The 14,938-nt window shown below is 40.4% G+C and overlaps 1 protein-coding gene across 7 annotated transcripts in view; it reads left to right on the top strand.

Annotated features, from left to right (window-relative positions):
* ARID5B (AT-rich interaction domain 5B) overlaps nucleotides 1-14,938 on the top strand; it is a 127,069-nt gene that overhangs the window by 91,560 nt on the left and 20,571 nt on the right. For 5 of the 7 annotated variants that reach the window (XM_038141727.1, XM_038141725.1, XM_038141729.1 and 2 more), the window contains 3 exons: nucleotides 122-234; nucleotides 6,466-6,670; nucleotides 9,030-9,082. In XM_038141727.1, coding sequence (XP_037997655.1) covers nucleotides 122-234; nucleotides 6,466-6,670; nucleotides 9,030-9,082 — 371 coding nt within the window. The remainder of the gene's footprint in view (nucleotides 1-121; nucleotides 235-6,465; nucleotides 6,671-9,029; nucleotides 9,083-14,938) is intronic. The other 2 variants (XM_038141726.1, XM_038141728.1) reach the window with 2 other exon arrangements.

Genomic DNA, 14,938 nt, shown 5'->3' with positions numbered 1-14,938 from the left:
TTTCTGTAGACAGATGTGTACGTTTCTGTGAGTGATTGTAGTGGAATTATTTATTATGCTTTCGGCTGTTAAGAATCCAGTATAAGACAATGTGCTCAAAGTGTTCTCCATTAATTTTCAGCGCCAAATCTTAAAGGCAGACCGCGCAAAAAGAAGCCATGCCCACAGAGAAGAGATTCATTAAATGGCATTAAGGATTCCAACAATAATTCTGAAAGCAAAGCTGTTGCCAAGGTAAATCACTTAATAATACTCTTTTCGGCACTCTCTTCTTTTTTAGGTACAACCCTGCCTTTGTTTCCCAGCATGCGGTTTCACATTTAGAGTGTAACTTATTTTCTTGGGGAGGTAAACTTCATTTTTTTCAGTAGTTTCATTTTTCACTTTAAATCATGCCTGTGTTCAAAGTTACCAGCAATTATAATCACCTAACAACCTAATGCTATCAGCTTGTTGGTAACTGGTAGTGCTTAAGCTTTCTTGGCATCTAGTGTTAGTTTTCACATTCTGTGACACACAAACATAGTGTGTGACAGTATCTAGGAATTAAAAATAAACCTGGGAGCAGCTCACCCTGTTACAATGTACTTCTAAATATAAGTTTGAAGATAAACAGACTATGAAACAAGAGCTGCCTCAGTAATGGTTTCTAAGAAGCAAACACAAAAGTCATTACCCTGATGTTAAGATCTCAACATTTTTTAATTGGGGAAAAAAAATTATAAAGGCAGAAACTCAGTATGAAATCTTAAAAAAATCTGGGCTGTTTCTTTAATACTTACTGATGAGCTGCATGTTCCATGGTTTGCTGAATAGTGCATGGTTTTACAGAGTCTTCTGTATGTGCTGCAGTGCTTAGCCCATACTGCAAGTAAAAATTGGATCACTGATTAGTGTTTATAGACTTAATCTCTTAAGATATTTATGGATTTGTGTCTTTGCCTTAAAATATTTTAAAATGGAGTTTCTGTAGTATAAATTGCATCCCATTTTGTATGTTGTCTGAGTGGTTTTAGACAGGAATTTGGTTTTCTCTTAAAAAAAAGAGCAGCACAAATGGCTCCTTTCAAGATGATTTAATTAGAAACTCTAAGGTGCAAAGATGGAAAATTACTTAAAGCAATAGTTGATTTTTATCTGAGACAGAACTTTGTCGCTTATACTTTTAAGCTAAACAGCTAAAGAGATTTGCATGTACTGAATTTTTACACCAACTCCTCCCAAATCTATTGTTTCAATAAATTAAATGGATGTGTATCTGAAAAACACTTCCACTGTTGTGACCATCTCTTTAGGAAATACAGTGGATCTATAGATCCATTTGCGTTGGTATTGTTGTACACAGTGAATGTCCTGGGAGATTAGGAGGTTAAAGAGGTCAAGTAGGAGTGTTCTGCTCTCAGTTTCTCACAGGAAGGCAAATTAAATTCCACCTCCTCCTCCTCCTCCCTAGGAGTTCAGTTAAAATTGTGCCTTCTGTTGATGACGATAAAAGAGGCTGAAGTTCATGATGAAACTCTGCCCTTAAGTCATTGTTTCTCTTCTTTTTGTGCCCTATTGTGCTCAGTTGGAGTCTGTACTATCGTATTAGACAGGCATGGTAAGAGGTGATGGAGCCTGGTGTGTTGAGTTGCGGGGTCCTGCCAGATACTATGGAGTTTGTCTGAATGTTTTCTCTGTGAAAGAATGCGCAGATTCCGTTGTGTGAAAATGTCTCAATTTGCCTCAATTCCCCCTTCCCCCAAGCCGTTTTTAGTGTCAAAATATTGCCAGTGCACTGTGGCATGGACCATATTGTCAGAGCACCTCAGACAGTTGCACAAGGAGCTCTGCCTCTTCAGCATCTGATATATAGGTATTAGATAATTAAAAACAACAGTAACACTTCATACCAAATTGTTTATCCTCTCTGTTTATCTTTGGGTTCACAATACTAGTCAGATGGGAGGATATTTCAGATAAGAAGTAATTCCACCTATTTATCTAGTCATACTGTGCTCATCATTGTGCAGATATTAATAGCATTAATTATCTTTGCCAGCTTAATTTCATTATAAATAATAGACATGCTCATGGTATAATGTCCTTGCATGTAGTCACACTGACTTCACTGTGGCTCTTCACATCAATCTGTGTCTCAGGGCTGTGGACACTTTCCTGAGAGGAGGACAGCGAATCAAACCCTCCATAACAGATGTACTGCACTTTTTGCAGACCCTGCCTCTGCCTTACTGGGGAGGGAGGAGGAGGGTGTTTGGGGAAGGGGAGAAATAGAGATCCACCTACCATCTTCTGATTGCTGGGACCTCTTGGGATGTGATCATCTGAAGCTCCATGCTGGAGTTCACCATTGGTTTTCCTCCTCTGTGAGTGCTCCACATCTGACTAATGCTGACAATGGGTCCATGGAGAGCAGGATTGAACACTGCTCATGTAAATGGGATTAATCCACTTGCATCAGATGCTGAAGCATTTAGCAGTCCTGGCCATATTCTTGTCGCAGATAAAATCCCTTCTGACCAGTTGTGCTGCTTGCATTCTCAGATCCTGTCACTTCAGTGTCTGGCAGCAGCCTCATTTCTCAGTGGTGGGGCGATGGCTATGGTGGAGTTGCAGTGTCTGTATGGTTTGGGTTGGGAAACAGCAGAAGGGGCATTCCAGAGGCTGTGGTTTTGAGCCTGTCAAGACCAATGCAAGCTGCATAGTTGTCATGACTTGCTGGATTTTGTGTTCTCAACTGCCAGTGACTAGAAAGCTTAATTCTTAAAACCTAATTCTCATCAGGCATGTTTGTCTTGAGCTATCAGCAGATTGTTTTGAGGGTTTCACAGTTAACCTGAGAAGGAAAAGTGTCTGGTTGGGTAGGAGCATTTCTGGGTCAATTCCAGTATAGGTGACTTGTTAGAAATCGAGTGATGGCATCACAGGTAGTGTGGACCTGCAGGTGCTGCCAGGGAAGGTGGATCTTTTGTGTCCCACTTCTTGCTTTTGCTCTCTTGATCTCTTTGGTGGTCACTGCATCAATTCTAGTGCCTTCTAGGGAAGATGCCAGGGGACTTCCCTCAACAGCTGGGAAAGGAATACAAAGGCATCTACTCCAGCAGGATCAGCTCTCCTGGAGAGGGATATATCAAGATCTTCTCTTGAAACACTCCTAGGACTCTGAAGGCTTTCATACTTGATGTGTCATCAGCACTGGACAGGCTTTTGGAACTTGCAGGCTCCAGCAGATGAACCTCATTTTACCTGCTTCATCTTCCCAGAGAGTGTTCCCAATTCAAAGTGTGTTCTAATGCTTTTTAAAAGTGGCTGATATGACCATTCTGAGGAACTGAAAGGATTAACTTGTTAAACATGGAAATTGTCCCAAAATGAATCTATTAATTGCATCTCCTAGTGCAATTGCTGAAGTAAACCTCTCACTTCATTTGTATGGCAAGATCTGGGAAATCAGTTTAAAAGTTGCCAGGATATGCTTTTCCTGTGGCCACAGGTGACCTGGCATGCTCTCAGACCTGGAGATTTCTTCCGAGTGCCTCAGCCAGTATCTGATGGAAATTGTAAAGTGCAGATCTGTTATGCTCTGTTTTGTGTGTGACCTCTGGCAGGAGAAGATAAACACACAGTTGTACCCATGAGTGCTCACTGGCCATTTGGTCATGGATCATCCACCTCTGATGGAGCACACAGCAGGAGATGGTCAGATGTTCCACACCCCATCTCAGTGCACCTCCATCTTATCCAGCTTAACGCAGCTGTGGCACTGGGTTTGTGTTTTGAAAGAGAAGGGCAGTTTGTGGTGCTTGGAGCAAATCTGGTATCATTCTCACTGATTTTGATATGTTTATGCTGGATTTACACTGGTGTTACCCAGAATGGCATTTGGCCCTTTTTGTTCTCATTAATCATTGGTCATGGCATTCGTCCATATTGCCTGTCAGATGGTGGGGAGGTTCCAGAAGTGAGGTTTGGGCCTCAAATGCTGGGCAGATGAAGCATTGTAGCCTTCACCAAAGCTTTGTTGAACCTGGTACTGCTTGGAGTCAGCCCATTGGATTTTGACACCTCTGAGTTCCTTCCACAGGGGCTTTGACCTTGCTTCTACATAGACAAAGAGAAGGAGGTTGTGTGTACCACGGGTTTTTCCCATTCCTGGCAGCATTCTTAACGTTACTTTGCCTTTGGCTCCTTTAGGGTAGTATCCCTTGCCATTGGTTTGCTTGCACAGCTGTGAGCTTTGATTTCACTTAGAGTTCATGCCCAGGTTGTCTTTGTAAACATAGTTCTGAATTGTGTGGTTTGAAAAAGAGAATCCAAGCAAGTGGGTGACAAAACTGAAATATTGTTCTCAAGTCCAGCGAATTTGTTCCAAATTTGTAGCTCCACTTAAAAGTCCTAGAATTTTTGAAGTCATGCATTCCTTTTGGCAGTGTTAACCCAGTCTTTGGTGAAGCATTGAAACCTATGACAGTGTAATCTAAACTTTGGAAGCTGCTAAATAATTTTTGTGAGATGCCGAAGTAAAAAAAATCAAGGAATTACAGTGCTGACCTGAAAAGTGGATGAGGAAGTCCAAAGTTCATTTAACAGGGGAAAAAAAAAACCGTAACAGTTAGCTCCTCTGAGTTTTGGATGAAACCTGTGATCTTTACAAAAGTTTAATCAACAACATCTCTTTGAACGGTGCAATTGGAGAATATCAAGCAGTGCACTGAACATACTTGAGCAGCAAGTGATCAAGAAAAATCCCGCAGGAAGTCCATTTCCCAGTCCCTGCTGCATTGCCTGGGAGGATTGAGCCTGTACCCTCCAGTGGCCCATATTGGAGGTTTCTCAGCAGCATCAGTTGCCATGGAAAATCATGACCACTTGTCCACTCTGCTTAGGAGCTACCATTGCTTTGTCCAGCATCTGTGTAAAACTGTGGAGCAGATCACCTGAACTCAGTACTCTCTGCGAAGCTAACACCTGGAGCAGTATAAAGATTTTGCTTTCCCTGAGCCTGAAATGCCAGAGTATCTTTTATTAAGATAAAATAACCATGTTGTGGTCTTTCCAGTGATATGTTTCTTGTTTGTTTACAAGCACTTACATAATGCTCTTCATAGCAGTTGCTTCCAAATTGTCAACAAGTATCCAGAAAGCGCCTGGCTTAGAAGTGACAGTTCTGAAGGAGGATCCATGGTGAAGGAGGATCCATGGGTTGCTTGACCAAGAACTCCTGCCCTCCTGCACAGCAGGATACTCTACTCTCCTCTGGTATCCTCCTAAAATACAAGTGATGGCTCTTAGAGCCTCCCTGCTCCCTCTGGGAGCACAAAGGAAGGGATGGGGTATGGAACTACTAGAAGGCTCCTAACAGCACTCAGAAGCATTGAAGGGACAGTGCAAATCCAAAATACTTGTAACCATCTCCACTACCTTGTATTAGAGAACTTCCAGTATTTCACTGGAAATTTATTGATCCCATGGTCCCAATGTCTTGGTCATGTACAGCTTTTAAACATCATGTTTCTGCTGGGGTTTTTGTTGTTGTTGTTGTTTTTGGTTTTGTTTTTTGGGTTTTTGTTTTTTGTTTGTTTGTGGGGTTTTTTTGTGTACATACCTTAAGTGAACACTTGATTTGTAATTTGCTTCATTTGATGAGAGGATTATCTTCAAGAGGGACTGCAGGATTAAGCCAGTCTCACTGGCCATTTTTCCTCATGTATGAATACTGAGGAGAGGTGAAGTGGTTCCAATTTATTGATTTCCTGACTGGCACACATCTGCTGGGCAGTCCAGTGGGACACCTGGAGCTCTGGGACTTAGGTGCATTGGGGATGCCAGGGTCTACCAGGAAAGTGTCCAGCTACCAGCCTCTCCCTTCTGCTAAATGCTTAGGGCTGTGCTCAAGTTTAAGCAGATGCTCAAATACACTTGACTTGAGTCCGTGCTGCAGCAGAACCTCCACTCGTGTGCTGAGGGCTCTGCCTGGATAAAGCTTGCCATGGTTTGCAACTGTTTTGGTGGGCCAAAGGAGAGAAAAATGTGTCATTTCAGAGCTGGCTGCTGAGCATTCCTGGAAGGGACTGAGCACTCTGAGCTCCAAGGGTTGTCTACGGGAGTTGACAATGCTCAGTGTCAATCCTGGAACAAGGGTTATTATTAGACTTGCTAATGGCAAGTGTATGTGAGAGATAGAAGCTGTGACATAGCAATGTATAGTCATAAAAATGCAGATCTGGAGAGCATTACCAGTGAGTTATAATGATTTAAAGATGTGGCTGTTTAAAAATGTTGTGACTAAGATTCAGAACAAGACATTTAGCTCTATAAATAGCATCCTTTGTTTCCCCTCAAACACAGTCGCATGGTTTGGCCTTCATTTTTTTAAACAATCCATTCTGCTAGGAGAGGGTATTTATTCCTTAAGTGAAAATTAAAGGTTACCCAGATCTGATATGACATCTTTTCTTTTCCCAGGTAAAATGTGAGGCTAAGTCAGCTTTGCCCAAACCCAAGAGTAACAACAGCAACTGTAAGAAAGGCTCAAGTGAGGATAAATCAAAGATTGCCATAGGTGAAGAATGCAGAGCTGATGAGCAGGCTTTCCTTGTGGCTCTTTATAAATATATGAAAGAAAGGAAAACACCAATTGAACGAATACCCTATTTAGGTTTTAAGCAGAGTAAGTATCCTTTTTCTCACTTTCTTGTTGACATTTTAGAATGGTTTGGCTTCTCTGGAGAAAGCAATTGCACACAAAGCCTATTTTAAAGCCTTATGGATGGGGAGGGACCATGTTTATCTCTACACATTTTCCAGTCCAGGCATTTCACTGTCTTATGCCTAGATTTGCATCTCTTCCTTCTGGGGTAGTTGCTGCCGGATATTTATAGGTTTAAATCCGCTGATTATGACTAGAAATAGGCATGTTGAAAACTCTCTAGTTTTCTGTTTTGTAAATCTGCAGCGTCTGTAATGCCTTTCTTCTGAGTTAATAATATGACGTCTCTTTATTGTGCCCAGATGTTCTTTATGAAAGGACAAATATTAAAGGAAGACATTTAAAGGTGGTCAAGAAAGGCATAAAAGGGATCATATTTTTAAGCCCCAAAATATGTTACTAGTTAATAAATTACTGACTTTGGAGAATAAAACCAGACTGTATCTGCTTAATACAGAATGCAGTCTTGAGAATTGCTTTGACATGTACAGCTTGTAGTGCCACAATCTGCAAATTAATTGTATGTGGAGAAGATACAGTTGAAACTGAATTTTGCATAAATATTGCAGAACAATGTAGATCTTTCACAGTTTCCAACAAAAGCTCTAAATGGGGGAATTTCTCCTCCTTATCTATAGATTAAATGATACTTTATTTCCTTAAAGGGAAAACGCCATGGATTGAAATATTATTTACTCTAATTTATCTCCTAGATTAAAACCATGTGTTATTTTGATGAAGAATGTCAAACCTGTATGTTTTACATAACAATTTACATACCTAATAGCAATTGGCACTGATTGCAACAGGCCTCCAGCAGCCATTATAAACTTATATAACTCAGAATGATTACAGTGTTTGTCTGAAAACTGGCTGCTTGAAATGGGAGTAAAATTAATGTACTATGAACAGCTTCGTTGCATTATGCATTGATTCAGATTAAATCAAGGCCTAAGCAAAGCTCTTGATAGCTTTGAAGCAGTACAAGGTTCAATGAGGCTTTCAGAACATTTTGTGTTGAAGAAATTTTTTTTTTCTTCCCCCACCCCCCCATATTATTCTGCATTCCATCAAGCATGGAGACAGGGTGGGCTCAAAAGACAAGCTGAAGTATTATTTCTAAAGTTGCCCACTTGCAGTAGGGCCTGCTGCTAACATTTAGCTGAAATACATTGAAACTTGCCTGACATTCATTATGAAGTAGGGGCCTGATCCGGCAAATACTTAAATACCAAAAGTATTCCGAGAAGAGCAGAAATGTTTGCAGGATGGGGCTCTGTATTTGTCCAGCAAGGCTTGTGCAAACATTGCCAATATAAATAGGTTGTTGGGAAGAGGCAGTACCTGCAGTACAGCAGAGCATCCCCCCATGGAGAAGGAGATCCCATTCTCCATGGTCCACAGCGTTACAGCTGACCTCAAGTATTTGTAGTGTTTCTGTGGGGAATCACTGTTGGTGGAATTGTGCATACACCTTTGATAGGACTGAACTGGATTTTTCTTCTAACAATTAAATGAGCTAAAATTTAAAAAAAATAAAATAAAATAAAATAAAATAAAATAAAATAAAATAGACACTAGCAAGCAGTGACCCCATGGGACATGGGGCTGGGATGAAAAGCACGTGAAAGGAGAGAAGTTCTGCAGGAAATAACAACTCTCTCCCAACACATCTTTTGAATTGAGTTGCCTCGGTGATCTGACCCCAGAGCCACAGGCAAGGCACAACCAGCCACAGCACAATTATTCCAGTGGTGCTCATTCGTGCTCCATCTGGGTTCATTCACGCAGGGCCCGCTAGAACGCGGCTTATTGTTCATTGATTATGGAGCCCATTATCTGAGCCGCAGTAAATATTGGATATTGTCTAATCGATAGGCCTGCTCTGTGATTCAGTGTGTGGGGCTTGCTTGCTTGCTAATGAAACCAGTATTAAACAAATAATTAAAAGTAACATTCTTCCCAGCGAGTAATTTTTATTATCAAAGTTATGGAAGCATGCTGCAGTCATTATACCGTGTCTCTTATCAGCAAAGTCAAATGAGCCCATTACCTTTGTCTCAGTGTATTTTTCCAGTCCTGTTAAGGAATTTCTAAGTGTGTTCTCTTATATGTAATTAAAAATATATATAGTATGGGCTAATATTTACTCTTCAGATTATGTAAATACCTCTTTGGAAAATGTTTCGCAGGAGCTTTTTCAGGGACTGTGAGCTTTTTTTCCTCTATTTTTCTTTTTTTAAAACTGTTTAATTTACATTTCTTTGAAATATGTTGGCTAATGCAATGCTTATCTAAATACTTATTGTCCCTCTAACAGTTAACCTTTGGACTATGTTTCAAGCTGCTCAAAAACTGGGAGGATATGAAACAGTAAGTGTTTAAGTAACTTTAATGAAATAATTGTGCAATCTAACTTTTCCCTGTTAGAAAAAAAAATGTAAAAGCAAACAATCATTTGCTGCATTTTAGACTAGCTGTACTCATTGTGGGTTTATTGGGCCATTTTTGGAAATGATCCCAATTAGTTCCAGATCTGGCAAAATTGTAAACTTGTCGTAAAAACTCCAAGTGGAAAACATATGTAACTCTTCTCTGTCAAGGAAATTAGTTAGGTCTGTAATTTTTTCCCATGTTGAGAAAGGGCTATTATTGTACAACAAGCCAAGATTGCATAAAAGAAATTTCACTTGGCAACATCCCTGACATCTGTTCATGTCTAATATGGGAAATGTATTAAAGGCTTTCAAAAGTAATCAGCATTGTCCATTAAGGAATAGTATGCTGCAGAATCTTCTCTTATTCCAAGTGTAAAAGATCTTTATTAGACAAGGGTCAGTACCACATAAACAGGAAGTTATCAAAGTAATTCAGAAAAGTCTCTGACACTTTTTATCAGCTAACCATATCTGACGAGAGCGGTTTATTTTTAGCTCACAGGAAAATGTGATGGCCACGGATTTTACAGCATGTATTTTGAACCAATAAAATATTAGAGCAACAAACTCAGATTAAAATCTTGAAATGAGAAGAAAGAGCCACATTAATATGGCACATCGAGATGACATCTGTAATAAAAAAACAATTGACATAGGAAGATGTCGTCACTGGAAATATTTTCTTCGCACACAATGATCAGATTAAGTTGTTCAGTTCCTGCCACAGTTAGATGAAAGAAATTATTTTTGCTTTGTTTATGAAGTAATCTGGGACATATCTGTTCTGTAGAGAAATGACAAGAAGAAATGCACTATCAAGAAACTGAAAGTAATTTGAACCAAAATGCAAAACTCACTGTTTTCCACCCATGCAATAAAGCACATTGCTCTGTGCATCAGCAGCCTGGGCTGGTTAGCATGGGTGTGCCTGGGATTTTGTGAAACGTGAAATCTAACATTCTTTAAAAAAATACCTACTTGATTTGGCTTTTACTGTTGCTCTATCTTTCATTAATCAGCACATACCATGCTTATGTACAGGGGTGTGTGTAGGCGTGCTCATGGGTATGTATGAATGAATAGCTACCATGGATAGATCGTTACAGCAATTATGAGCAGTAATTGCTTGAGTTGTAAAGTGCAACGAAAATGAGGGCTGAAATCTTGAACTTGATCCAGAGCACCAGGGAAGGCCAGGAGGGAGATTGAAGGGAGAGTGGCGTGTTCAGAGTGCTCAGGAAGGCGAGCAATTTTCACAGCAATGTTTCAGGTTTGCTTGAGGGGACCGAGTAGAGAAGCAGGGATGCCAAAGTGGTGGCTTGCTGGAGAGGCCTGAGTTTTAGTGCCAGAGGGAGAGGGGTGGATTTAGACGAGCTGGAGCAGGTGAGCCTCTATACCTGAGGGAGAGCAAGAACAGGATTGTGAATTTGTGACCACAAGGCCACAGAGCCAGGTTTGAGAAAGGTAACAGGAAGGATCACATACATGGGGATGTCAGCCAGAGTAGCTTCAGTCCACACTTGCCTCAAAGCTCTTGTCCTTTTCTCGGTGACAGATGTTCTCTGTTGTTTAGGGGCATTTGTCACCTTGAATGAAAATGTACCAGCAGTGCTTATTCTTCCTAGAGAGTAAACGAAGCAATTGCTCCCTGTTCAGTAAATGGCAAGGCAAGCACAGCTCACACCCTCTGACACAGCCATGAGCCCAGCTTTCGATGGAGAGACTGTGGCTGAAATGATGGGCCTGATCCTGTTTCTATGATGTGAGTGGCATCTGTGCTCTTTGCAGGCAAGCTGAAGTTAGGAGGACTGTCGTGATGCAATTTAAGTTGTATATGGAGCATGAGGTTTCCTGACCTCATTCTCTTCTGTTAACAGTCTCATCCTTGATATGGATCTGCCTTTGCTTTAAATTCCCTGAGTATCATGTTGATAGCTGTTGCAATACTTTGACCTGTGCACACCCTGGGATTTATTATTTTATAGCCAGTTGATATGCTTGATATGATTGAGTTTGCCAACTGCATTAGTTTGTATGTATTTTATAATGGCAAACACTGCCGAGAAGCTTTTGTGTTTTATTTGTTTCATTTTTCCCAAGGCAGTGGATGGTTGGGGTGACATGGACCTCAGTTATCAGTGGTAGGATCTTAGGCATGTCTGCTTAGGTGCAGAAGTTTCAAGTGGGTGCTTTAATTCAATGTTGAGCAGAATCCACCACTCTCATACATGGTGCCACCATCTGTTGATGAGGAGAAGTTGTAGAGTGCAAGTGTGGCTTTGTCAAGCCCTGTTTAATATGCTTTTATCTCTGTGGCCCCTTCCATCTGACTTGAGCAAACCATTACAAGGGCTTAATCATCTTTAATTAGTTTTAAAATTTCAGAAGTTTCTGGTTTGATCATTGAGACAGAAGTAGGTCTTTTCTCTTGGAAATACTGCAAAGAAAATGATATTTAAAAGTAGATATTTGACTTCAACCTGTGACAGCCATTTTATGAACAGGAAATAGATAAAAGATTGCTTAAAATGACATATGGAAACTTAAAGTAGTCAGATGACAATTTTTTAAGCAGCATACAAACCTTCCCAGTTAAAACAGTTGCAAACTTTATATCTTTTACTTGGCAGAACAATTATAGTCTGCCCATTTTTAATTTTATCCACTGCCTTGTCCACTTTGTTCATATATAGGGGTTTTGATGCAGTCTAAAAAACATTATTGAGAAACAAGCATGGATCATGTGTGGAGTTTTTCAGCTTCTGCACAGATTCACAGAAGATTTTTGTGATATTTTTGAGTCCAGTCCTGTCAGTTAAGGATCTAAAAGTGACTGAGAACAGACAGGAATTGGATTTGAGATGCAGAGAACAACTTTCTTAGCCATCTGACTTTCCCCCTGGGGGAATGGATCCAGTGAGGCTTGACAGAGAGCATTACTTTTGTATATGGGATATGCATACAGGATATCTGATAGTGTCAAGTCATGATCGTGTGTCATATTTAAGTGCTCTCCATTTCAAATACTTAAGAGAGTAATTTCTCCTCCATTTGATTACTAATTCTTAGTTAGTTGTCATCTATAACTGTGTAATACCACACTCCCTTGTGCTTGTTGTTGAACAAGGCTTAATAAAAACAGCAATCCATACAAACTAGTTTAAGACTTTAACAGATGAAGCTGTCTCTTTGGAGTTGGTGAGATCATATTTCTCCTAAACAAAGATATGTGAGATGAGCATCTTTGTTACTAATAATAGGAGAGTGCATTGGAAAGCACTCTCTATAGCAGACCTTCACAGTATGAATGATTTAAAATGTCCCCAAATCACTGGATGAAATATGAAACAATGCCATGTTGTAGGGGGCTCAGCTGCAGTGGCATTTAACAGCCGTTGCCTGGAATTTTCTCAGTCACCCTAAGTCAAGTGAGTAGAAGGTGCAGAAGTTCATAGATAGGAAATTTCCAGGACTTTCCTAAAGAGTTGTTCTTGGCAAATTATGAAGTAGCATTTTTTCTTCTGAGCCAACATAAAAGGAGTGCCTTGGCATGTTTGCAGAAGGCTGTGCTGCTGAATGGACTCTACCTGCAGATGTCTTAGAAAGATAAAGGATGAAAAGAAAATTAGGTGGAGCTTAACCTTCATTATGTAGGAGCTTAGATTTTGCCAAAGGTCAGTGGGATCCTATTTAGCTGCTGCCTCCTGGCAGCAACAATGAAGTGCTTTAGTTTTTAAAAATCGGTGATTGACGCATCCATCAGTCCTGTGTCTGGGCAGGCCCAATGAAACTGGGATATTAGTGGAATGCAAAGCTAACTGGGTTTGTTTCATACAGAACTAATTCCCAGAGCTCTGAAGAGAGCTGTGAACATCATGTACCATGACCAGAAAATCCCCCGTTATGTTTGCAGCAGGAAATAAGCAGGAAGCCCTTCACAAGGAAGGGAGCTGGGAGGTAGGATTGCAGTGCAGAAGACCTTAAGGTTTCTCAAAGCAGAAGACACCATTAAAAGCATGTTGGTAAACAGTCTTCTGTTTTAATAGATAAGATCATTGCTTTTATTTGTTTTTTCTTGACTACCAGTCACAGCATAATACTGTGCTTATAGGAACCAGATCAGATCTGCTCTTACGTCCCCAGACAGGCCAGTCTCTTTGCTTAACTCAGATTTCTCTTGGTTGGGGAAGATTTCACAGAGGTTTTCAAATGTACTGGCTTCCAATGAGCCCAGCACAAGGATTTTGAACTGGGAAGAACTTGAATGAGAAAGGTCCTCAGTTTGCGTATGGTCAGTAGGAACATCCAGCTTGAGCACTCCTGCCCTGCACGACAAGAGTGCAGTTTCCTCAGTGAAGCACTTTGTTCAGATTGTTTAAGGATGTAATTAATCAGTTCCTTTAGTCCTTTGAAGTTTATTAAGCATAAAAAATAAACTTTCCAGAGCAGGGGAAAACTCAACCCCAGGCTTTGTTAGAATAACAATTGTTTCAGGGAATGTCAAATTTAAACTCCCTCTGTGGGAGGGCACAACTCAGTTAATTGCCAAGGAGCTCTGGTCCATTGCAGATGTAGAATTGGATAGAACTGGGCAAATGTTTGTGAAAATACTATTATTCTAACCAGCTTAGAAGAAAGAGACACAAAAAAATGATCCATGGATTCCAAAGGGATTCACTTTTCCCCTTAGTTATGTTTACTAGTGTTCCAGTTTAAGTATCAACTCTTGAGTCATCTCATGGTAAATGAGACTAAGGCTCTAAAGTTCTCCTTTTAAAAATGGAGACCGTGCTTCTTAGTCACATCAGGATGATTATAAGGGGAACTTACAGTCGTCTTCCTGCTAACTAATCCTTGGCCTTCATTTAAAGTTTCTGCTCAGCATCACTGTTCTTAGCCAAGGTTTCAGGTCCTGGACAGGCTTGCAAGCCCAGCCAGGTAGTGCTTGTAAGAGGGCCAGAGCACAGACCCCAGAGCAGCTTTGTTCACCTTCATTCCCCCATCCATGATCCTACCAGGGGTTTGATTGCAGCAGTCCTCAAGGGATCTGTGATTTTTTGGGAGCTCCAAGAAGGCGAGGGCTATCTGGCCACACCTCTGTCCTGTCTGTCCTGAGGACTGGTGGAATGTGGGAGGCAGGACCAGAGGTAGCTTCCCATCCAGGCATTCCTCCACAACAGGATACCTGGTCCAACTCTCATTTGACTTTTTGGGTTGCACAAGGAGCATCCATTCATATTCTCAGGATGTGATATTCTTTATGGCTCAGTAGGACTCTGGTTCTTCAAGCACTTTAGTAGTAATAATAGTAAGTGTGGGTACCCTGGGGAAGAGAAAGCATAGGAACTGAAACAAAACAGACTTAGTATGAACCTTATCATCAGTAAGTGTTTGATTTGTATTTAAATAATTTGCTTGTGTGGCATTTATCCTTGAATTGCTTGAATCCTTGTGCTAGTAGTCTTTGGGTTTATTATAAAAGACAGAAAATAAAATTAGTGAATGAAGTCAGTTCATTTAGCTTTATATAACATTTAGATATAACACTTTTTTTTTTTCCCCAAAGTATCTATAGGTGCAAACTATGCTTAGGTGCTAATAGTGAGTTAAAGCTACTGCTGTTTTCTGGAGAACTCTGCAAACAATAAATTTGAAGAAATTGTGACATTATCAAGTGATAAGACTCCAGCCATGCTTTTGGCTTTGGAGAATAATTTCTGCAAAGGAAGGATTTTCCCTTTATATTGAGCGAAACAGAAACATCTCTTCCTCTGTAATATTTAATGATGGT

This window comes from Motacilla alba, chromosome 6, assembly GCF_015832195.1.
Source record: "Motacilla alba alba isolate MOTALB_02 chromosome 6, Motacilla_alba_V1.0_pri, whole genome shotgun sequence".
Classification (NCBI taxonomy): domain Eukaryota; kingdom Metazoa; phylum Chordata; class Aves; order Passeriformes; family Motacillidae; genus Motacilla; species Motacilla alba.
Note: the sequence above shows the minus strand (reverse complement) of the source record. Positions and strands in the feature narration are given on the sequence as shown.